Source organism: Schistocerca americana, chromosome 4, assembly GCF_021461395.2.
Source record: "Schistocerca americana isolate TAMUIC-IGC-003095 chromosome 4, iqSchAmer2.1, whole genome shotgun sequence".
Classification (NCBI taxonomy): domain Eukaryota; kingdom Metazoa; phylum Arthropoda; class Insecta; order Orthoptera; family Acrididae; genus Schistocerca; species Schistocerca americana.
Window position 1 is genome coordinate 274,073,137 of NC_060122.1, and position 26,663 is coordinate 274,099,799.

The window sequence follows — 26,663 nt, forward strand, 5'->3', positions numbered from 1 at the left end:
AAACATTATCAGAATAAAACCTGTCAAACTAACGCCACCTCCACAGGGTGGCTCTGAGCACTATGGGACTCAACATCTGTGGTCATCAGTCCCCTAGAACTTAGAACCACTTAAACCTAACTAACCTAAGGACATCACATACATCCATGCCCAAGGCAGGATTCGAACCTGCGACTGCAGCAGTCGCGCGGCTCCGGACTGAGTGCCTAGAACCGCGAGACCACCGCGGCCGGTTCCTCCACAGGGATTGGGGGGCTTTAAGCAGAGATGTTTTTGTTTTTAATGCCTTGAAACATATTAAAAAGTTAAAAACATACAATCCATAAGAAATAGTCACGACATATTTCTTGGCTTCGACAACTCCCAACCAAACTGACGTAATAAACCAATCTACATCTTGGGCTTCCTACAAACATCTTCCACCACAGTCTACAAATGCTGACTTTGACACCACGCCACGCAGAATGGCTGTAGTGCCATCTTAAATGTACCCACTAGAGCTACATAGATGTAGTACACAACATAATCCAAGCCACTATCCCCTCCTCCTTCAATGTTTTGCCTTCTCCCCTAGCGCTCTGCAGTGCACACAACAGAAACCGCCAACCACAAGAACAATACAATGTATAGTAAGCAGAATGCAAACACCACTACAACTGAAACATAGAAACAAACAGTCTCAACAACATTTACTTAAGATACGATGTCACACTTCAAAGAATATACCAATGGCTCACATTGTTCACAAGACTCGAGAATTCATATCACCAAAACTATTCTCAAGGACATCATAGGGCAGTTTTCAGATTTTTAAATTGAGAAGACAAAGAAGGAACAAAGGTCAATGGAACATATCTGAACCTCATTTACTAGCAACACTTAGGACTTTGCCTCTAATGCAGACAAATATCCAAAATTAATAGGTCAATGTAATGTAAGAAGTTTGACATTTGCCTGAAAATCGGTTATAATGAGGTTAAAACACCATAACTGGCTTCTTACACATCATATGCCAGTACTTTTAGAAGCCATGATTTTTTAATATTAATTTCGGAATTTTCCATCTTTTGAACTATAGCAATGTTAAAAGAAACCCTTGTACAACTTTCATTGCTTTCTCTGAGTCTTAAACAGTGGTATGCTTGAATAAAATGTTGGTTTTTAAGCCATGCTATTTAGAATAAAAGTCTTGAGTCTCTGCCACCATCACTGTCATTAGGGAGAAAATAACTGACTGCCAAGAAATTCTTGAATATCAATAAGGAGGCCTAATAAATTAGAAACCCGTAAATGGGCAATGTGTGACCATATAAATAATTTTATGTTTTACTGACACAGTTTCTATACATATGATCTACAGAACATATAACTAGCTAAATAAAGACAATTATAAGCTGTTCATTTTGAAATCCAAATTTTTTGCTACTAAGTACGCTTTTTGTCCAGTGTGTTTATAAAAACTATTGCAGTACATGACGTTCTCAAAACAGCTTGGAAATCTGGCAATAATGAAAAGGTTGGTAATCATTTACTTATGTTTTAGCTCCCATTTTTGAAGGAATTGAACAACAGCATGCTTAAGCCTTTCCGCAAAAAAAACACTATAAGAACATTTGATATGTACATAACCTGATTACTTTTCAAACTGAACAATATTTGATTACTTTACTAGTGCTTCCACAGTAACACCTTTACCAATTATTTTAAAGAGAATTTACAACGAATATATTCCGTAAGTCAGACTCCAGGATTCCACAGTGTGTGTTCCTGGGATGCAGAAAGGCATCAAGATGCACATTTAATTTAAGTGCAATATAGTAAAATGACTTTACTTTACAGAATTTAAGTGCTAATTCCAATCAACTGAGGCATTTGATAATGCTTTACCAACTTACAATCAAACTGTCACCCTCCAACCTAACCCAAGATCTGGGGAACTCAACTGCATGGAGGCAGCATTGGGGAGTGAGAATGGAGTGGATGATGTCTGCCCTCACAGCCTAAGTTACTTAAAGTATACTACCAAAATCCAAATATCAATTGTAAAAACCATAGATTTTAATAACTAGCTACAATCCTACAGACAGCCTACATTACACATCAGTCTGTCATCACATCTATGATTTGACATTCACTCTTGTTGGCTTCACACCCTCAAAAACAGCCACTTTCACATCTAACCTAGCCAGATATCAAAATGTGCTACATATCAGGCTGCAACACCACAAAATATGCTCTAAAAGCTAATATAGGTGCAAAAGAAATATTGTTAGTTTTCTGTTATCTTTCTGTTTGCAGAATTATGATGTCACAAACTGTATCATCACATATTACGTGGCGAACCCAACATCCAGTATAAGTAAGACCAGTTGACTCACTAATTCTGGTCATAAATTACCCTAAGACATTAAATGGAAGAGTTTCTGTGAAGATACTCTTCAATGCAGTAGGAGTAGTCAACAGACCGTTCTCTAATTAATTTATCTACATGAAATTTAATGGGTGCTCTGGTAAGTTGCTGAATACATGTGCTCTCATATGTCTGACTCCTTTTTGAATTGATGCTAGCCTCTTGAAGTCTCTGAAGAAGTTTTTCTGATACTAGTGTTATGTTCAGAGTGAATTTCACTATTTTTAAGAAAAGGGAAATAGAGATCATGAAAAAAAACACTAATGAATAAGTCTACATACATTATGCAGTCATTTTGAAGACGTCTCTGGAGACTGATCTACAATTAACACCAGTTATAACTGTTGTAACATGCTACTCTACACTGAAAACACAAGCCCCATAACTTTAATTTGCCCAGAAAATAATTCCTTAACTCATTCGTGATTGGAAATTAGCAGAATAAAGCAGTTTCTTTATTTTGAAATTGCCTATTGCAGTAATCACGAATACTGCAAACACAGATAAATCAAGGTGCTACATAAATTCTAAGCAGTGGATTTTCTTCCTAACTGTAATTTATCTACAGTCCCAAAAATTTAAACACTTTCTATTTTTTGTATTTCATTGTTAGAGAAATCTATTTGTATTGATTATGGCGTTCTATTGGATGTATTGAGCTATATGTTCTGAGTTTTGCTAAAGTTCAATGATAATCCATTTGACTGGCCAATCTGTTGATGTTTTGAATATTTCAACAGATGGTTCAAGATAAATAAAGCTCTTTTAGAGATAAATCTTACCCACTAATTCGGTTACTACCATTTTCCAATGTAATATCTATGCACCACAATATAAAACTTGACATGTATTATGCATTTAATTAAAAAAGTAATAAAAATGAATAATCATACGCGGAGTGTATCGTAAGTGTCTGGCAGAATGCAAAAGTATGTACCCACAACACGAAGTTCCTTTCCTATTTTCTTGCATCACTAGATCTGAGGCAAGACTAGTTTCAACGTACTAACCTGGTTAAGAAAACCTTGGAGGCGAACATCGGCGCAAAACAATAAAAAATAAACTGAAATAGTAGATAATAACACATTCAGAACATAAGATAAATTTACTCACTAAGAAGGATGAATATTTTACACTGTAACTATGCGATAATATTACGAAGGCGTTGAGCTAATACACTAAACATCGGTACTTACCTTACTGCTCCACCTGCTATTCTCAGTTCATAACCGTATTTCTTGAAAAGGGCTGATAACGCGTCCACTTCAGGCGTAAACAAAGCATGAAATTCTGGAGTGTCTATTTTAAATGTTTCCGATCTTTCTCCAGCCATAGTGCTTGCTGATGATTTGATGATCGTATATTGTGAACAATACAGTAATCGTTGAAGTACTGTCCCTTGAATCTAGAATTGTAAAATAGTTCGCAGAGAATACACATATATGTCATGTCACACTGCGAAACGGGCGAAAATGCATGATCCTACAGATAGGGAATGTATAATCTCACCACATAGTTCGCAAGAGAGAGTCTTCCTGCTCTACTTAATAACTGCACTGTATTAACAAACATGTTTCAACATCCATAATTGTTACTAAATGCCATGTCTAAAAATTCTACACATGAGTTAATAACAATAGTCTGCAACACTGTCAGCGTCAACAACGCAGTTCTCACACAGAACTACACTGTCACACTACTTCACCGGCAATTTGTCAACAAACACTGAGTCTGAGACACGAGTATTTCAAAGATAACTTGAAGAAAGCGTACATCCGCTTACACCACTGATCTCCATACTAGTATAGAGATCACTGGCGTATACATATACAGCAAAGCCAATCCAAAGTAGTTCTACGTTCGTATCTCAAAATCTTTGTAATGCAACAATATCCAACCAGAATATCAAATGCACTTGAAACTGTCAAACATCCTTTGGCGTAGTTCAGTCCCGGTAAGCGAAATGGGAAAGGAGAATGATTAATAAAATTCTGTGTTGGTAACAAGTTGTTGTTGAAAATATCTTTACAATTAAATAAACAGGAGGTTGGAAACTACTTTTATTATTGACATAAATATAATGTAAAAATAATTACATAAGTGAACTTGACGATAAACACTTCAGCTGCTAATAAAACAAAGTATAAGAAAAACCTTAAAAATTATTGTGGTCTTCTCCTCTGAACCACCTAAAACCAAAGAAATAGCAGATAAACTCTTTTTACTCCCATTATGAGTTTCTGGGTACAATATATTGATGTATGTAAAGTTAATAATATGAAATAACGTGACTGCTTCGCCAAATAAGATTTCTTCAGAATTGTTTGACTTTTTTCTGTAATTATAAATACTGCTTTGATGTTGATTTCCTGGTGATGAAACTGAAGTCAAGCTAAATAAATAGATTACAAAGGGCATAAGGAAATCATCAGATACTCTAAGGAAGCACAATATAACAGAAAAACAAAATGCAGTTTCCAGAAAGTATGTAAAAGGCTGCAGATAAAGTATAACTATAGGAAGGCTATGGTGGCAGCAAAATAGTTAGTAAATGTTAAAGGCCAATTCGCTACTTTTAATTCTTCAAAATAACATATAAATGTAATCGATAGTCTTTTTTTTCTTATTATCTTCATACTACTATTGAAGTAAATGTGGATGAAATTATTTATTAAATACTTCTTTGACACTACAACCACCTTAGAGAATGTACCTATATAGTTTCTTGGTACTGTTTTGAAAAATAATTAAATTGTAGGCACATGTAACTTATTTTACACCAAACATTTCTAAGGGAATCTATATGATCAGAACGTCATAAGAAAAAGTAGGTGATTTTGCTTCCTGTCTATTATGCTTTTTATTCATTTTCCTTAGACATACAAGACACTCTTGTGGAGAAATAGCTACTATTCTAAATGTTTATTTATAGCTCCAGAAAAAGCTGTGAGAGTGATCAGTGAAGTCCCAGATTAAACTCACTCAAATCTAATCTAACCTAGAGATTTATTTATTGGTATTATGACCTTACCATGTATATATGTATTTCAATGTCTGTTAAACACTAAGAAAATTGTCTGGTTTAACTCGATATTCTAATGTCCATTGCTACAATACACTACACAGTAATGCTGTAACAAATTTCTGTTTTCATTTGAAAAACTCTAAAAAGCTTCGAACTTATCTCAGTTAGGTTATTTAATAAATTACAGTACCACACTCACTCAAGAGTCTGTAGCTGAAGGTGTTTAAGAAATCTGTCAGGAATTTATTAATTTTATACGCTGGAAGAATTCTGTGAGCATAATTTCTAATTATGGTATAATTATATATGTAGGCTACCTGTATTTACTGTCTACTTGTGTGTTTGCCGACATTGCTGATGCAAGTTTTACATTCATGTAAATGTTTTGTTTTTGGGAAAAGAAATCATTCCAGTTCATTTAAAGGACAATTCACATTAGCCATCATGGCATCATCACGTCACAGCACCATCATGTTAAATTGTATTCACACTGTCATGTTGATTAACCGTGTTTCTGTCAGTTATTCGTGTCTTTCCTGCACGATATTTCAACTGCGTGACTCGCAGTCTTCTTCAGGTGCTGTCAGATTCTGATTCCAGTGTGGAATGAGTCCAGTATTTATGCCTACGTCGTGCTTGGCGTTCCCTCTGCTGTCTGCGCCGCGTCTGGCGCTCTGGCCGTGGTGTACGCCGACCAATAGCAACCGCTGTAGCGTTTTCTTCTAGCCGCGGTTGTTCCGAACGCTGTGCGCGTAATTTGTGGCTGTTATCCATTGTCAATATAGCTGAATTGAGTTCTGAATGGCGTCCAAGCTGTGCCAGACCTTTTATCTTCCGAGTGTCATCATTTGAGTCCTTCTGTGAATTGAAACGTTCTGTTACCGTGGCGTGCCGTGATAGGCATCCGTCCAAAGTACTTGTCCCCCAGGAGCGGCTGTACTGTCATTTTCAGTCCGATTCTGTTCAAATTGTCGCTCGAGACTCAGAAGAACGCCCTCAGATATTGTGTCTGTTGTCTGAGATACCATTTCATGTATGTTCAGTCTGATGTGCCTTTGGTGCTCTTTGCACCTGATGTCAACGGTCCTGGTTGTCTGGCTGAAGTATGCCATACCACGTGGTAAACGCCCAGTTACTGTAGACGTAGGTCATCCTTCACAATCCCTTGCAGAGCCTTAATCTTGGTGTCTGGATGGAACATGCTTTCAGTGCTATGTTTGACGAGAATTCTGCTGATTCCCAACATACGGAAAATGTGCAACCTTTTGCGTTTCTTCTTGTATCTCTTCAGGAACCTCTGGTGGCGAAACAGGGCGCAGCGCCTTTTGAACATCTCGAGAGGAGTATCCATTTTTGTAGAACACATATTGTAGATGTTCCATCACCGCCGCCAAATTATCGGGATCTTACAGAGTTCGTGAAAGATGAACCAGTGGTCTGAGTACACCGTTTTTCTATGCCGGGTGGGGGCAACAGCTAGCTTGCAGGTACAAGTCGGTGTGAGTGGGTTTGTGGTACACACTGTGGCTGATGGCACCATCTCCCTTCTTCTTAACTAGTACATCTAAGAAAGGGAGAAGTCCATCTTACTCCAGTTCCATGATGAATTTAATATTAGGGTGGCGTGAGTTTAGGTGATCCAAGAAATCATCGAGCTTTTCCCTCCCATGGGGCCATACGACAAAGGTGTCATCCAGATATCTGAAAAAGCATTTCAGTTGATCTGGGGCTGATGTAAGTGCGTCCTCTTGAAATCTTTCCATTAAGAGATTGGCCACCAGCAGCGGGAGCGGGCTGCCCATTGCCACCATTGCCGAACATTGTTTGGAACTCAATCAATCTATCAAGTATAATTATGCCAAAATTTTAACACAAACATCAAGATACTTGGACAGGGTCATCAAAGAATCTATTAAGATTAAGGTCGAGGAGAATCTCATTAAGCGGGGAGATTAAGGTCGAGGAGAATCTCATTAAGTGGGACACCAGTTTCCAGCTGACCTTTGCTTGGAATACAGCACTCCATCTTCTGAAGACGCAACATAGGCAACATCAAGACCCCAAGGGACACAAGTATAAAGGTAGAATTAAGCATAACAGCCCAGTACGTGTAACAAAGGACATATGTGAAATGGTACCTCAGACAATAGACACAATATCTAAGGGCGATCTTCCAAGTCCTGAGCGACAATTTGAACAGAATTGGCCTGAAAATGACAGTGCAGCCGCTCCTGGGGGACTAGAACTTCGGACGGAACGCCTAACACGGTACACCACGGTAACAGAACGTCTCAATTCACAGAAGGACGCAAATGATGACAAACGGAAGATAAAACGTCTAGAGCAGCTTGGACGTCATTCAGAACTTAATTCAGCTATATTGACAATGGATAACAGCCACAAAGTACGCGCAGAGCGTTCGGAACAGCCGCGGCTAGAAGAAAACGCTACAGCGGTTGCTATTGGTCGGCGCACACCACGGACAGCGCCAAACGCGGCGCGAACCGCAGAGGGAACGCCTAACACAACGTAGGTGTAAATACCGGACTCGTTCCACACTGGAAGCAGTATCTGACAGCACCTGAAGAAGACTGCGAGTCACGCAGTTGAAATATCGTGCAGGAAAGACACGAATAACCGATAGAAACCCTATTAATCAACATGACAACACCTCGCCGGGAAAGCCTGAAGAATTACAACTGTATTCACACTGTCCGTCACATCATGGAACGTCAATTCAAGTCATGTGATCTCAACTTGCAACATCTTGCAGGAAAAATTAGGTGACACATACAAGGTCACAAGTTTTATCAAGCCCAGTGCATGTCTTAGCCAAGTGATAGAGGATGTAGGATCAATGTACCAGGATTTTACAAAGCAAGATCATGTTGTGATAGTGGGTGGAGTGGGGAATAGTATTGATAGGGATCTGGGCTACAAAACTGAGTGTGATGTGGTAAAAATAGTGTCTCCAACGAACCATAAAAATGTAATATAGTTTTCTGCTTCCATGTGGTATGATCGGCCCCAAATAAACAGCTCTGTCAGAAAGGTCAATGTGGAGTTAGATCAGCCATAGGTTTGGTTCTTGTTGATTCTATTGATAGGTGGGACTTTACAATGCATGGTTTGCATCTCAGTGGGAAAGGGGAGGGTAAATTGGCTGGGGTGATAGCAAAGTCTTTAATAGGGGGCCACAAAATTCATGGGAGTACCTCTTTACTTAGGCTTAGACCAGTGTCCAATATCTCAGCATTGAATAAAATTAAACTGAATGAGAAGCTCAGGCAGGCAGGCAATAGAGATGTTAAAAAATCATAAGATTCCCATATAAGTGCACTGAAAAATAATGTTAATATGTCACAAGATTTTCATAAAAGCACAGTGAAAAATAATGTTGGTATATTGCTTCAGAATATCAGGGAATTAAGAAGCAAAGTAGATGAGCTTCTTGTTTGCTTAGAAGATTTAGAAAGTGAGGGTGGGATAGATGTGCTACACCTGTCTGGACATCATACAGTCACAGATAAGGAAAAGATAAATGCAGGTGGATGTAAGATTTCAGTACATTTAGGTAGAGACATTAAGAAGATAGGAGCAGTTGTCATATATATCAAAATTTATCACTGTTGGAAAAATTTAGAACACTAAAAAGTTTTGTGTAGAACAACATACAGAAGAATGTGCCTGTGAGCTTAAACTGTATAATGGTACTTTTGTAATTGTAGCTGTGTATAGGTCACCATTGTGAAATTTTCAGCTATTTCTGGAAAACTTTGACTCTTTGCAGTGTTGTCTGTCAGACAGAGGGAGGAAAATTATTGTTTGTGTGGAGTTCAGTGTAGATTTTCTGAAAGAGGCTGATAGAAAGAATGACCTTGAATTGTTCCTTGGTTCTTTCAATTTGACATCAATTATTGATTTCCCTACACAGGTAATACAAGAAAGCAGCACACTGACAGATAAAGTTCTTATACATCAAGATAATTTTTATCAAATAAAACCCTTTCTAGTCAAGAATGGTGTTTCTCATCATGATGCACAGGTGGTTACAGTATAGGACATAGCTCCAGAAAGCAATGAAAAACAGTCCTACAAAATAGTGCATTCAGTTAACAGTTTAACAATTGCAAATTTTAGAGGAATCTGGCAACAGTTAGAATGAGATGAGGTCCACAGCAAATCTCATGCTAATTTAAAATGTAACCTATTTCATATCTTTGTTAGTATTTTTGAAAACAGTTTCACTGTGAAAACAGTGAAACACAATTGTAAGAAACCATCTAAAAGACTATGGCTTACTAAAGGGACAAAAATGTCCTTTAAATAGAAGAGGTAAATGTTTCTTATAGCTAGAAAGAGTTATGAACCACAAACGGTAAAACATTATAAAAACTACTGCACTGTATTAAGAAAAGCTATTGAAAAGTAAAGAAGTATGTGCATTACGTCTGACATGAGCACTCCTGATAACAAAATTAAAGCAATTTGGGATATTGTTAAAAGTGAAACAGTGCAGTTGAGAGCACAGGAACCCTATATTTCTATCAGACTCAATGAAAAGTATGTCAACATAAAATCAGAGATAGAAAATATTTTAATAATGATATTTAAGTGTTACACAGAAAACAAGATCCAGTTATTCATTAGAAAATGCAAGGCTGTACATGCAAGAGGCAATACGTAGACAATCTGATAAAATTGAAATTCAACACCTCTTCTAATGAAATTAGGATAATAATAAATTCACTCAAAAGTAAAAGCTCACATGGAATTGATGGTGTTTCCAACAGAGTACGAAAAGCTTGTTCCAAACAGGTATGATTCTCAGCCAAATATGTAGTAGCTGACTGAAACAGGGCATTTTTTCAGCTAGACTGAAATATGCTATTGTTAAACCAATGCATAAAAAAGGGGATAGGTCTGATGCTAACAGCTACTGCCCAATCTCACTTCTGACAGCTTTATCCAAGATTCTTGAAAAAGATGTGTATTCAAAAGTGACTTCAAATATTTGTAAAAATGAAGTACTAACAAACTGCTGATTTGTTTTTCAAAAAGGCTTTACAACAGAAAATGCTATGTGTGTTTTCACTGACGAAATATTAAATTCTCTGAATGACCAAATATCACCCATTCGCATATTTTGTGATCTCTCATAGGCTTTTGTCTGTGTGAATTATGAAATTATTCTATATAAGCTCAGGTATTGTAGTATGAATGGGACAGTGCACAAATGGTTGGATTCAAATTTAACTGCAGGAAAGCAGAAGGTAGAAATTAACGATACAGATAGTCTGCAAAAATCAGGAGAGTCCTCTAACTGGGGAGGTATCAAGAATGGTGTCCCACTGTGTTCAGTCTTGAGTACTTTATTGTTCTTAATATATATTAATGACTTGCCATTCTGTGTTCACGAAGATGGAAAGGTAGTTCTTTTTTGCAGATGATACAAGTATAGGAATCACACCCAATATACAAGAATTCGCTGAGGAAATGATAAATAATGTCTTTCAGAAAACTGTTATGTGGTTCTCAGCAAATAGACTCTTCCAAAAGTTTGAGCAGGCACAGTATATACAGTTTTGTACTGTAAATGGCATAACGCCATTGATAAATATAAACTTAGAACAGAGGTTTGTTGCTAAGGCAGAATATTCAAAATGTGTGGGTGTGTGCACTGATGAGAAATTGAATTGGAAGATACACACTGATGATTTACTGAAACAATTAGGTTCAGCTGCTTATGCTATTAGGGTTATGGCAAATTTTGGTAATAAACATATAAGTAAATTAGCCTACTTTGCCTTTTTTCATTCACTGCTTTCACATATCATATTTGGGGGCAATTCATCATTAAGAGAAAAAGTATTCATTGCACAAAAACGAATAATCAGAATAAAAGCTGGAGTCCACTCAAGATCACCTTGCAGATATTTATTTAAGGAACTCATTATTTTCACACTGCCTTTGCTATACATATATTCACTTATGAAATTTGTTATTGATAACCCATTCCAATTCAAAAATAATAGCGAAGTGCATAGCTACAACCCTAGAAGCAAGGATGATCTTCACTATTCTGGGTTAAATCTGACTTCGGCACAGAAAGGGGTAAATCTTTGGTCATTTGCCAAATAGCATTAAGAGTCTGACTGATAGCCAACCAACATTTGAAAACAAATTAAAAGATTTTCTGAATGGCAGCTCCTTCTACTCAATAGATGAATTTTTAGATATGAAGTAGTAACTGTAAAAATAAAATAAAACTATATAAATATATACTAGGGTTACCCAGAAAGTAATGCACCGAATTTTTTCTCTCTAACATTTCTTTATTGAACATAATGAGAATGAACCACACATGAAAAAAATGTGTTTATCTACACACCCTGTTTTTCCATGTAGTCTTCAGTTCAGTCTATGGCCTCCTCCAGCACAAAACAAGGTTTGTATGCCCTGCCAGTACCAATCCCTGTCCTGGTGGAGGAGCCAGCACTTCACTTTGTGAATCAGCTCCCCTTCATCCTCAAAATGTCTTCCACAAATGTCATCCTTTAAAGGCCGAAACAAGTGGAAGTCAGAGGGGGCTAGGTCAGGGCTGTAGTGTGGATGGATTAAGATTGTTGAACCCTGTTTTGCGATGTGTTCAGCGGTCCTCACATTTGAGTGGCGCCAAGTGTTATCAAGTTGCAGCAAAACATCTCCTGCGTTGCTGTAGTACCAAAGTCGCCAGAAGCACGTTTTGAGTTTCGTTAATGTGTTGACATGTGCTTCTGAATTAATGGTACCGCCTCTTGGCATCACATCAGTGAGAATCACACCTTCACAGTCCCATAACATGGTGATCATGTCGTTACCAGCGTGAGTAGTTGCTTTGATTTTTATCTTCTCTAGGCTCAAAATGGTGAGCCCAGGCTTCATCAACTCTCATTATCCAGGACAAGAAGATCTCCCCCTCAGCTTCACAATGTCGCAACAAATGATGATCTCACCCTCTGTGATCAGCGACTAACTGTATTTCTGTCGACAACAGATGATCCATAGACTTTGCACAAGCATTTGTGAATATTCCGCACAGTTTCTTTCTCTGCAGTGAGAAATTCAATGATGCCACGTTGCTTGTAACGTACATCGCCACTTCGAAACTGTCCTGCAATTATGCTATCTGACGGAAGTAACGGAAACTTGGTGCACAAACTCAGGAAACATCAAATAATACATATGTAACGTTTCAAATTTGTATCGTCATTATGAAATGTCGTATTCATGAACTATGGAACAAGTATTAAGCCCGGTCCACACGCAACGCTCTGTCTGCGCAGACATCGGCGCAGATGTCTGTACATGCAAAAGATCGCTGCAAATGTGGTGTGTTCACGCGACACAAACCCCAATCTAGTACTCGCCCGGCATCTGTCGGTGTAGAAAAGAAATCAGTGGCAAGTGACTACGCTCCCCGTAAACGTCAAAAATTTAATTCAGTTATTCTGAAATATAGAAATGGTGGAAGTTCTGTTGTGGTCTGTGTTCGCTACTTGTGTTGCAAAAAACATTCAGACGAACCGCAGGAAACAGAGAAAGCGGTCAAGATGGTGTAGACAGTGGCTGCTAAAGCGAAAGCAGTTTTCTCACGTAAATTTACTGCGAGATTTGCAGGGCGAACCTTAAGAAAGCCAAGCAGATCAAAATACTATAACATTGGCTGGTATACTTGATCTACTCCAACACCAGATCTTCTAGATTTCTGAACTTTGGATAACTCTTTTCGGTAAACAGTTCGCAACGAATTTATTTTTTTATTACTGTTTCTCTGTTTGCCGAGGCGTCAACTGCCCGCAATTTTTCAATTAGAGCATTGTATGCTGCTGTCTTTTTGTCTCGGTCACTATATTCTTTACTTTAATCTTCCACAAACATGGGTGGTTTCTACATATTTCAATGAACTCACTAACAAACTCTCGAGAACACTGACGAGTTATCAGCCATTTTAATGCCCTGTGCGCACTAATTCAAACACTAGACTGAGCAAACAGCTGTTTCGCGCCAGATTTGCGGCGATCTTCTGTCCACACGCTCCAACTCGTCTGCGCAGATGTGGTTTGAACCCACAGATTTGAGAGGTTTCGCTCAAACCTCCAACTCCAACTTCCAGGTTTGCACACACCTCAGGTTGGTGCAAATCTTCTGTCCACACGCAACGATCTGTCTGCGCAGATGTGATGTGCGCAGACATTTGCGCAGACAGATCGTTGCGTGTGGACGGGCCTTTAACGTAATGTAATAAATTTAAAGATCATCACATGCCGGAAATTCAAGTTGTCATTTTCTCATTCGATATCTAGTGTAACAGGCAGCAACCATGGTTGTTTTCTAATTATGCTGCGCATAGGGCAAGCAGCAACCTGCGGTTGTTTACTGATGACTTTGTAGACAGGGGAAAGTGTCAAATGTCGTCATTGAGAGAGTATAGAAGGATGCAGGTTGGCAGACAGAATTTCTATTTGGTGTGTGGAATAGCAGTTTGCCCTAAGTGTACAAAAATACAAATTAATGCAGATGACCAGGAAAACCAATCCTGTAATGTTTGAATACACTATTAGTGGTGTGCTACTTGACATTGTTCCACCAATTAAATATATAGGCGTAACTTTGAAAAGCAGAGTGAAATGGTACGAGTACATAAAATTGGTTGAAGGGAAGCTAAATGGTCGACTTTGGCTTATTGGTAAAATTCTGAGAAGATGTAGCTCATGTATTAATAAGATCACATGTGTAACACTAGTGCAATCCACTCTTGAGTACTGGCTGGGTGTTTGGGATCTATACCAGATAAGATGAAAGAAAGACAGAAGTAACTGTTGGATCTTTGTTCTTCTTCAGCTGCAGGAAGCGAATTACTGAATGATACTTCATTTTGTATTGAATTTAACTGATAAAAGGAGAAAATCTGAAAATGCAGGAAATGAAGTAGATGAAAGGGAATACAAACGTTTAAAAAATAAGATTGACAGGAAGTGCTAAATCGCCAAACAACAATGGCTAGATGACAAATTCAAGGATCACTAGGGGAAAGACAGATACTGCATACAGGTCAATTAAAGAGGCCTTTAGGGAAAAGGAAAACAACTGTATGAATATCAAGAGCTCAGATGGAAAACAAGTCCCAATCAAAGAAGCGAAAGCTGAAAGGAGTATATTCGTTCATATGTTTATTTATTAGCCATTTAGCATGCTTACCACGCAATTGGCTTCGTTAAAATACATTTTACATATTTCATATAAGTATGGTTGTTACTAATTTTTACATTATACATACAGTATACATACATTATGCATACATATACATACATTTTACTCACATCATCATTTTACATATACATAAATACATATGAATACATAAACTTCTTACTAATCAGACAATTCCAGCAATAATCATTATACAGTGTATGTTCAATAATTAATTATACAGTTTTACACATTTAATTAATTATAGTTACATTATTTAATTGTTTATATATTCCTTTCAAATTACTTCCAAGATATTCTTCAATACAGTAAGATGCTTTATTTTTGAGCAATGTGTCTAATGCCTCCTTAAATTTAAAGTGGGTGAGGGTTTTGACCGATAGTGGCAGTTAATTATACACTCCTGGAAATGGAAAAAAGAACACATTGACACCGGTGTGTCAGACCCACCATACTTGCTCCGGACACTGCGAGAGGGCTGTACAAGCAATGATCACACGCACGGCACAGCGGACACACCAGGAACCGCGGTGTTGGCCGTCGAATGGCGCTAGCTGCGCAGCATTTGTGCACCGCCGCCGTCAGTGTCAGCCAGTTTGCCGTGGCATACGGAGCTCCATCGCAGTCATTAACACTGGTAGCATGCCGCGACAGCGTGGACGTGAACCGTATGTGCAGTTGACGGACTTTGAGCGAGGGCGTATAGTGGGCATGCGGGAGGCCGGGTGGACGTACCGCCGAATTGCTCAACACGTGGGGCGTGAGGTCTCCACAGTACATCGATGTTGTCGCCAGTGGTCGGCGGAAGGTGCACATGCCCGTCGACCTGGGACCGGACCGCAGCGACGCACGGATGCACGCCAAGACCGTAGGATCCTACGCAGTGCCGTAGGGGACCGCACCGCCACTTCCCAGCAAATTAGGGACACTGTTGCTCCTGGGGTATCGGCGAGGACCATTCGCAACCGTCTCCATGAAGCTGGGCTACGGTCCCGCACACCGTTAGGCCGTCTTCCGCTCACGCCCCAACATCGTGCAGCCCGCCTCCAGTGGTGTCGCGACAGGCGTGAATGGAGGGACGAATGGAGACGTGTCGTCTTCAGCAATGAGAGTCGCTTCTGCCTTGGTGCCAATGATGGTCGTATGCGTGTTTGGCGCCGTGCAGGTGAGCGCCACAATCAGGACTGCATACGACCGAGGCACACAGGGCCAACACCCGGCATCATGGTGTGGGGAGCGATCTCCTACACTGGCCGTACACCACTGGTGATCGTCGAGGGGACACTGAATAATGCACGATACATCCAAACCGTCATCGAACCCATCGTTCTACCATTCCTAGACCGGCAAGGGAACGTGCTGTTCCAACAGGACAATGCACGTCCGCATGTATCCCGTGCCACCCAACGTGCTCTAGAAGGTGTAAGTCAACCACCCTGGCCAGCAAGTTCTCCGGATCTGTCCCCCATTGAGCATGTTTGGGACTGGATGAAGCGTCGTCTCACGCGGTCTGCACGTCCAGCACGAACGCTGGTCCAACTGAGGCGCCAGGTGGAAATGGCATGGCACGCCGTTCCACAGGACTACATCCAGCATCTCTACGATCGTCTCCATGGGAGAATAGCAGCCTGCATTGCTGCGAAAGGTGGATATACACTGTACTAGTGCCGACATTGTGCATACTCTGTTGCCTGTGTCTATGTGCCTGTGGTTCTGTCAGTGTGATCATGTGATGTATCTGACCCCAGGAATGTGTCAATAAAGTTTCCCCTTCCTGGGACAATGAATTCAAGGTGTTCTTATTTCAATTTCCAGGAGTGTATAACTTTAGACTGAGGTGTTTGTGACTGTTGTGTGTCAGTGACAGCCTAGAATACGATATATCAAGCTTGCCGTTGTTTAGAGTGCTGTGCAGATGTAAATTGTTTTATATTTTCTTTTATGTATATTAAGCAGTTTTGTATATATACATACATATATATATATATACATACTTGGGTGTGTCATTATGTTAAATAAAGTGAAGTGCTCCTTACAACTTTCTCTTGGACCCAGTCCTTGTAAACATCTAATTGCTTTTTTTGCCATTTGAATACATGGTTTGCGCCTGGTGAATTACCCCCTAACAGAATCCCATATTGTAGCTGTGACTGAAAGAATGCATAGTAGCAAAGCATCAATAAACTTTTACTGATAGAATTTCTTAGTTTATACAGCAGGAATATTATTTGTGCAAGTTTGCCTGTCAGATAGCTTATATGGTCATCCCATGAGGGCCTTTGGTCTATTTTTAGTCCCAGTAGCATGACACTGTGATTCTCTGCTTTCCGTACCTTCAGTTTAAAATAAATTTCCTCTGTTTTTGTGTTGTTTATACATAACTCGTTAGCAATACACCACATGCTACATGTTTCAAGAAGTTCATTATTTTTGTTTACCACCTCTTGCATACCCTCACCTGTGGAGATCATGGTCATATCATCAGCATCTAAAACATTTTTGCAGGCTGTATAGTTTGAGAACTCATTAACATTGATAAGAAAGAGGAAGGGTCAAAGAACGGAGCCCTGTGCAATTCCGCTCTTAATTTTCATTAAATCTGACCTTTCATTGTCTACATAAACTGGCTGTTGCCTGTTACTTAGGTATGACTTAATCAAATTAAGTCGTTTGTCTGCAATACCATAATATTCTAATTTTTAACATTTATCTCATGAGATACTGAACCAAATGCTTTGCTTAAGTCTATGAGTGTTGCACAGGTGGTCAGTTTCCTTTCAAAAGGCGTTGTGGATTTCAGTTATCAGGATTTCAATAGCTTTTATGGTTGGCTGATTAGTTCTAAATCCAAACTGGCTGTCATTAAGTAATTTATTGCTCTCAAAATAAATGATACTGCAAGAAGAATTTGACAGAGCTCTGAAAGATCTAAGTTGGAACAAGGCCAGGAGGATTGATGATATTCCATCAGAACTACTGATAGCCTTGGGAGAGCCAGACAAGACCAAACTCTTAAATCTGGTGTGCAAAATGTATGAGACAGCCGAAATACCCTCAGACCTCAAGAAGAATGTAGTAATTCTAATTTCAAAGAAAACAGTTGGAGATATGTGTGAAAATTACCGTATTGTCAGTTCAATAAGTCATAGTTGTAAGATACTAACATGAATTCTTTACAGAAGGATGAAAAACTGGTTGAAGCCGACCTCAGGTAAGACCAGTTTGGATACCACAGGAATGTAGGAGGTGCATTCAAGTTCTAAGGCCTCCGATTTTTTTTCTAATTAACTACTCACCCGAAATCTATGAAACTGGCGTTACTTCTCGACGTAATCGCCCTACAGACGTACACATTGTTCACAACGCTGACGCCATGATTGTATGGCAGCGGCGAAGGCTTCTTTAGGAGTCTGTTTTGACCACTGGAAAATCGCTGAGGCAATAGCACCACGGCTGGTGAATGTGCGGCCACGGAGAGTATCTTTCATTGTTGGAAAAAGCTAAAAGTCACTAGGAGCCAGGTCAGGTGAGTAGGGAGCATGAGGAATCACTTCAAAGTTGTTATCATGAAGAAACTGTTGCGTAACGTTAGCTCGATGTGCGGGTGCATTGTCTTGGTGAAACAGCACACATGCAGCCCTTCCCGGACGTTTTTGTTGCAGTGCAGGAAGGAATTTGTTCTTTAAAACATTTTAGTAGGATGCACCTGTTACCATAGTGCCCTTTGGAACGCAATGGATAAGGATTACGCCCTCGCTGTCCCAGAACATGGACGCCATCATTTTTTTAGCACTGGCGGTTACCCGAATTTTTTTTTGGTGGCGGTGAATCTGTGTGCTTCCATTGAGCAGACTGGCGCTTTGTTTCTGGATTGAAAAATGGCATCCACGTCTCATCCATTGTCACAACCGACGAAAAGAAAGCCCCATTCATGCTGTCGTTGTGCGTCAACATTGCTTGGCAACATGCCGCACAGGCAGCCATGTGGTCATCCGTCAGCATCCGTGGCACCCACCTGGATGACACATTTCGCATTTTCAGGTCGTCATGCAGGATTGTGTGCACAGAACCCACAGAAATGCCAACTCTGCAGGCGATCTGTTCAACAGTCATTCTACGATCCCCCCAAAAAATTCTCTCCACTTTCTCGATCATGTCGTCAGACCGGCTTGTGCGAGCCCGAGGTTGTTTCGGTTTGTTGTCACATGATGTTCTGCCTTCATTAAACTGTCACACCCACGAACGCACTTTCGACACATCCATAACTCCATCACCACATGTCTCCTTCAACTGTCGATGAATTTCAGTTGGTTTCACACCACGCAAATTCAGAAAACGAATGATTGCACGCTGTTCCAGTAAGGAAAACGTCGCCATTTTAAGTATTTAAAACAGTTCTCATTCTCGTCGCTGGCGGTAAAATTCCATCTGCCATATGGTGCTGTCATCTCTGGGACGTATTGACAATGAATGCGGCCTCATTTTAAAACAATGCGCATGTTTCTATCTCTTTCCAGTCTGGAGAAAAAAAATCGGAGGCCTTAGAACTTGAATGCACCTCGTAGAACACAGGAGGCTATACTGACCTTTTGACTTATCTTAGAAGGCAAGTTCAGAAAACACAAAGCTTCTTTCACAGCATTTGTAGACTTAGAGAAAGCTTTTGACAATGTTGGCTGGAACACTCCCTTTGAAGTTCTGAAGATAGCAGGGATAAAATACAGGGAGTGAAAGGCTATTTACAACTTGTACAGGAACCAGACAACAGTTATAAGAGTCGAGGGGCATGAAAGGGAAGCAGTGGTTGGGAAGGATGTGAGACTGGGTTGTAGCCTGTCCCTGATTTTATTCAGTCTGTACACTGAGCAAGCAGTAAAGGAAACAAAAGAAAAGGTAGGAGGAGTAATTAAAATCCAGGGAGAAGAAATAAAAACCTTGAGGTCTGCCAATGACATTTAATTCTGTCAGAGACAGAGAAGGACTTGGAAGAGCAATTGAACAGAATGGACAGTGTCTTGAAATGGGGATATAAGATGAATATAAACAAAAGTAAAACAAGGATAATGGAATGCAATTGAAGTAAGCCAAGTGATGCTAAGGGAATTAGATTAGGAAATGAGACACTTAAAGTAGTACATGAGTTTCGCTATTTGGGCAGCAAAATAACTGATAATAGCAAAAGTAGAAAGGATATAAAATGTAGACAGGCAATGGCAAAAAAAAGCATTTCTGCAGATGAGAAATTTGCTAACCTTGAACATAAGTTTAAGTGTTAAGAAGTCTTTTCTGAAGGTATTTGTATGGAGGGTAGCCATGTATGGTAGTGAAACATGTATGATAAATAGTTTAGACAAAAAGAGAATAGAAGGTTCTGAAATGTGGTGCTACAGAATGATGTTGAAGATTAGATGGGTCGATCACATAACTAATGAGGAGGTACTGAATAGAATTTGGGAGACAATAAATTTGTGGCACAACTTGCTCAAAAGGAGGAACTGGTTGATAGGACACATTCTGGGATATCAAGGGATCACCAGTTCAGTACTGGAGGGAAGTGAGGGGGAGACCAAGAAATGAATACATAAGTAGATTCAGACAGATGTAGGTAGTTATTCAGAGGTGAAGAGTCTCTCACAGGACAGAGTAGCATGGAGAGCTGCATCAAACCAGTCTTTGGACTGAAGACCACAGCACAACATACTTCATTTTATCAATGGGCTGTCGGCCGGGTGGCCGAGCAGTTATAGGCGCTACAGTCTGGAAGTGCGTGACCGCTACGGTCGCAGGTTCGAATCCTGCCTTGGGCATGGATGTGTGTGATGTCCTTAGGTAGTTAGGTTTAAGTAGTTCTAAGTTCTAGGGGACTGACGACCTCAGAAGTTAAGTCCCACAGTGCTCAGAGCCATTTGAACCATCAATGGGCTGTACAATTTTGTTTTGGCTTATGTAGCGCCATTTTGTCATACTGTGGCTTGGGAATTTCAATGTTTACAAGAATTGCAAACAAACAAAATATTAACTGAAGTGATAAAAAAACATTAAGGCTGTCTCTCCTAAATGGTGCTAGATTTGTTATTGGTAAGTTTGATCAACATATGGGTATTACAGGGATGCTTTATAAACACAGATGAAAATCACTGGAGGGAAGTCTACATTCTTTTTACGAAACACTACTGAGAAAATATAAAGCATATGTAAAAACACAATTAATTTGGCGAGAGAGAGAGGCATGACAGTAACGTCATAATCAACAGCGCCTGCCGATTTGTAGAGTTCTTTCTTTACACAAGCACCATGCTAGACATGACGATAGGTACTGCTTTCAATCTTTTGCAACATGAGCTAGGAATAATTAACGTTGAACGTTCTCTTCCTAATAATGGTAATTACCTCTTCTCTCTCATGGTACGACAATGTCGATGGCGAAAGTTGTTTGAAGATTATTCCTGCATAGCCAAAGACCGACTTTATGGTTCATGAGGCACATAGAGGGGAACACGTGTACTTGAAGCTTGTAGAAATAAAATACTTTTCTTCATAGAGCTATCAACGTTTTATTTGTTAGGTACATATAGAACAAGTAATGTCCATGCTCCACGGCGGACGAGAATCGAAGAGATGTGTTACAACCATTAAAACAAGAGAGGTGATGTAAAAAATTTGAAGAAGTGTTTTTTAAATTTTCCACCACCCTCTCGGATTATATTAATGAGGGGTAATATGAACTGATCAATTAGTCTGTCCCCAGTAGCTGGGTGGTCAGCGTCACAGAATGTCAATCCTAAGGGCCCAGGTTCGATTCCCGGCTGGGTCGGAGATTTTCTCCACTCAGGGACTGGGTGTTGTGTTGTCCTAATCATCATCATTTCATCCCCATCGACGTGCAAGTCGCCGAAGTGGCGTCAAATCGAAAGACTTGCACCTGGCAATCGGTCTACCTGATGGGAGGCCCTAGTCACACGACATTTATTTTTTTAGTTAATCAATTCATATTAATTCAATATTAATGAATTATTAATGAATCCAACTGGCGCCTGCATGAATTAATACATCTCGTTTCTCTACAGAGATAAACCTTGTAGGCACCTACACAAGCACCAGCATTTACAGGTGACTGCAGAAGAATTCTACTACAACAAACGTACATTTCGTGTGCAGGCTGTTGAAACAAGATACGAGAAGATAGGACTTGTTCAGAGGAAGATAGATAGTTGCTTTTCCCTTGCCCGATTTTGTGAGTGGAACAAAAAGGAGAATGACTAGTAATGGTACAAGGTACCCTCCGCAATGCATTGTGTGGTTGCTTGTGAAGTTGTATGCAGATGTAGTTATAAAGCCCACAGGCAAAAACTAATACCAATTAATTTCTTACATTTTGTCATCTAACAGACTTATTTCCATGTAAAGATAAATTGGCAAAGAAACCAAACAAAAAAGCTGAAGTTGCAGCTGAAGCAATAGGAGTGCAGTGTTGTAACAAAACCATCATTAGTAATATGAATGGAGCTACAGACAGCAATCTCCTGAAATATATTAATACCCCTTGCAGAGAAGATGAAACACAAAGTGCTAAAGCACTTAATAATTATCTTCTCCACATTCTGAAAAGTGACTTTTACTTTTTAATGGCACAGGTTTACCAACTGTTGCCAATCAGAAAGATATAACTTAAAGAAGTTGTAGAGGACTCCACAAATACATTATTTGTACAATTTCTTAAGTAGCAAATCATGAGTTATCGTATCAAAGGCTTCAGTTCAATTAATCTTGGTCTGTAGCACTCAGAACTTCTTTCCAGAAGTCAAAGACAGATGTTTCACATGACCTGTTCTACTGAAACCATTTCGAGAATTAACTACTATTTTTTGTTAACAAACTTAAATAACCTTCCATGTATCACTATTTCAATTATTTTAAAAAAAACTAGTTATATGTAAGACTAGTCTAAAGTTTTGTATTTATTTTGTGTTATGATTTTTGTGAAGTGTTACTACATCTACATTTATACTCAGAAAGTCAGCTTTACAGTGTGTGGTCAAGGATACCTCCACTACCTTTACCATTTTTCCTCTTCCCTGTTACATTTGTGAGTAACATCTGTTGTTAAACCTCTGTAAAAACTCAAATTTCTCTGATTTCTGTCATCATACTCATTTTGCGAGATGAATGTGGGAGAAAGTTATATTTTGCCTGACTCTTCTTCAAACATACACATTCGGAATTTCAGTAGTAAGCTTATATACAACAGGCAAATCCTCTGTTGTAGTGATGAATAGTAAAGTTTGTTGAGCATTTGTGTAACACTCACGAGCTTACTAATCGATACCACGACGGTAGTGCCGCTCTTCATTGGATCTTCTCTATCTCTTCTGGTGATCCTTTTAGGTAAAAGTGCGAGACTGATGAAGAGTACTCAAGAATCGTTCAAACAATTGTTTTGCAAGCCACTTCTGTCGTAGATGTATAGCATTTCATTAATAGACTTCCAACTACTCTCAGCTTGGCCTCTGGTTTACCTACGGTTAGTTTCGTGTGGTCATTCCACTTAAGGTCGCTCCAGACAGTTATTCATTGGTATCTGATGGTTGTTACCATTTAAAGCATAATCGTACTTCGGCTAACTGATCTCTTTCCCTATTGATTGTTCTAGGTTTTTATTCCTACAATAAAAGATACGCTTGTTATATCAAGTTACTTGAGAGTCTGTTTTGCTTCAATTTTGTTTAGTATCATTATCTGGGATACCATGAGTACCTCAAAATTTCGATGTGCATAGTTCAGGTCTCTGTCATAGATTTTTAATGAAAATGTCGAGATAAGATCATAGCAGGTGTTTTGTTTTGATGTGTAGTGTAATTATCAATTTCTTTAATAGAATGGTAACATGTAGTAGTATAATGGTTACAGAGAAGATAAATCACAAATTTGACATTCGCTGATCACTGCATGGACAATACCAATTTTCACTCGTATTCTGGCTAACATTTTTATTATTTCACTTTGAATCCCAGCAGTGCTCCACAAGCTGTTCACTATGACCCCTGAATCAACGACCCAGCTAAAGGTGTTTCTACACTACTCCAGTTTATAACTTCACAAAAAAGCTAATTCATAACTATCAACTGTATGCACCCATATTGGTACAAGGACCTCTCATACAAAACAAGTACAGCACAACAAACACATACAGATGTGATTAGTCCATTGCATGCTCAACCATGGTTTACACATTAGTAGTCTCACAGCTATTAGTTCGACCAATTAACACATAGACATTCCTATAATTTTTAATTTACTGGCGTGTTTCATTCTTTTAGTCTTGCTGGTATAAAAAACAATGTGTTTTCATCTGGCAGAGTTGTTAGATTGGTTACTGCTCATACAGTGGCAGGTTATCAAGATTTTAGTAAGTTTGAACGTGGTGTTATTGTCAGTGCATGAGAGGTGGGACACAGCATCTCCAAGGTAGCGATGAAGTGGGAATTTTCCCATACGACTATTTCACAAGTGACTTGTGAATATCAGAGATCCGGTAAAACATAAAATCTCCAACATTACTGCAGCCAGAAAAAGATCCTACAAGAACGGGACCAAGGGCGACTGAAGAGAATCGTTCAATGTGACAGAAGTGCAAGCCTTCCTCAATTTGCTGCAGATATCAATGCTGGGCCATCAACAAGTATCAGCGTGTGAATCATTCAAGGAAACATCGTCGATATGAGCTTTGAGAGTCGAAACCCCACTTGTGTACCCTTGATGACCAAATGACACATGTCAACACTGACATTGGACTGTTGATGACTGGAAGCATGTTACCTAGTCGGACGAGTCTCGTTTCATAATGTATCGAGCAGATGAATCTGTATTGGTATGGAGACAACTGGAGTGATATGGGACTCCTGATATGTCCAGATACAGCTCTGACAGGTGACACATACGTAGGCATCCTGTCTGATCACCTGCACCCATTCATATGCATTGTGCATTACGACAGACTTCAGCAATTCCAGCATGACAATGCGACACCCCACACGTCCAGAATTCCTACAGAGTGGCTCCAAGGACACTCTTCTCAGTTTAAGAACATCCACTGGCCATCAAACACCCCAGACATGAACATTATTGAGCATATCTGTGATGCCTTGCAACATGCTGTTCATATATCTCCCTCGTACTCTTATGGATTTATGTACATGGTTTCAGTAGCCTCCAGCACTACTTCAGACGTAAGTCGAGTCTGCGGCACGCCGAGATGCAGCACTTCTGCGTGCTCAAGGGGACCCCCACGATATTAGGCAGGTGTACCATTTTCTTTGGCTCTTCAGTGTATAATGAGATGGATTGTAACATCATTGCAACTTTAAGCGATAAAAGTATCATGGGCAAAATCAGATGGATTAGTGAACGGAATTTATTCGTATGTTGTCATGTATTTGTAATGTTTCATAAATAAATGGATTGAAACTTCCAGGCACTGCAACAGTAGCAAAATGCTTTTCTGTGAAGTACACTTCAAGTAATATATTAGAGTTGGTTGTTTAAATATGTGTTTGTGGCAGACTTATTTATTATTAAGTAGGTCTCTGGATTGTGTATGAAACAGTTTTGCAAGCATCTGTGTTCAATATGTATGTGGTTTCACTAGCTATTCTCAGACAAATAAGGGATTTGAACTATTAAAAGCCAAACACAAGCTGTAAAAAAAACTATAAATCTTCAAGGGTATTATGAGAGATATGACTATTAAACAGAAATTTGCACTAGACTGGCGACAAAACTTAACCTTACAAAAACCAACTTTTCACAGGATGTGATGGCAGTGCAGGTCATAACACTGTGTTCTTTATAGTAATTCTAGGTACTGTTTTACAGGTAAAAAGAAACAACTGGTGCTTCAAGTTCCCAAAATACTTATGTAAAATATAGATTGCTCTTCCACAAGATCCTTGGATAGCGTGTGGAATTCCACTTCTGCAACACATAATGACAGTTTTTGAATGCACATTCTTTTTGTGTTGTTTTTCACTTCTGTCGTCCTTCTCTAATGCAAGCTGCACTTCACGTATAAAAAAAGTTGAAAGTCATCTTACAAAGATCGCAACAGAGGACGACAGCCGTGTTTCTCAGTGGAAATCCACACAGTGTAGCAGCATCAATGACTTACTTTTACTAGTGCCTGACTTGCTTTTAATAATTATCTTTCTGCTTGGTCAGCAAGTCAATACTTTCACCATCTCCGAGCATATCATATTTTGCGGATTCGACATCAGTGCATGTGGGCTTTCGCAAACAAGTCAAGACTTGTACATTCAAGGAATCTCCAAACATGACATATTTCGCTTAGCCAACTCAAATGCATAGGCCAAAACACTTCGTCTCGTCGCCTGTGAGCTGCATAACAAACTAAATGTCATATCGCCTGCCACCTCTTACCAGTCGCTGCTGTGGACTTGTTATATTTCCTGCACTATATACTAATGTAGGAGAATCAAAGTGAATTGCATGTTATGCTTTTAATAGAGTAATAGGCACACAGCGGATGGAGGATGTATTGCTGATTACATATAATTGCCAATGACAACTGTATATATTTTATAAGATAAATTCCTTATGCTGATAACACTTATGTTTATATAAATCATGTAATCTTATTATAGCACGAACTTTAAGAAATGTTGTCGTTGGGATACGCAAGAGAACATTATATTTACGATACCATAGATGGTGGGCAATGCCCAAAACTAGTCCAGTGAAATAAAATGCTACCACAAACCAGCTTTTGTTGAACACTTAATTAATAAGACGACATATTTACAATTTCTACGAGTTGCAGAGCACCAAACATACAAGACAAGTCATTGAAGACTTCTCGCATTACGCTCGACAGCTAAACACGTTTCATTCAACAGATTCCTTTCTGTAGCCCCATGCTTGTTTTACACCTATTATGCAGTAGTCTCTGTTTCTTTAGAAGTTTCT

General features: G+C 39.3%; 1 protein-coding gene across 1 annotated transcript in view; it reads right to left on the reverse strand.

The window, feature by feature from the left end:
* Positions 1-4,134, reverse strand: part of LOC124612675 (CCA tRNA nucleotidyltransferase 1, mitochondrial) — a 56,357-nt gene extending 52,223 nt beyond the window's left edge. Inside the window, exons 1-2 of the mRNA XM_047140999.1 lie at positions 3,920-4,134; positions 3,607-3,815 (exon numbers count right to left, since the gene is read on the reverse strand). Of these exons, the coding sequence (XP_046996955.1) occupies positions 3,607-3,815; positions 3,920-3,982 (272 nt within the window). The 5' untranslated portion in view covers positions 3,983-4,134. The remainder of the gene's footprint in view (positions 1-3,606; positions 3,816-3,919) is intronic.
* Positions 4,135-26,663: the final 22,529 nt, after the last annotated feature.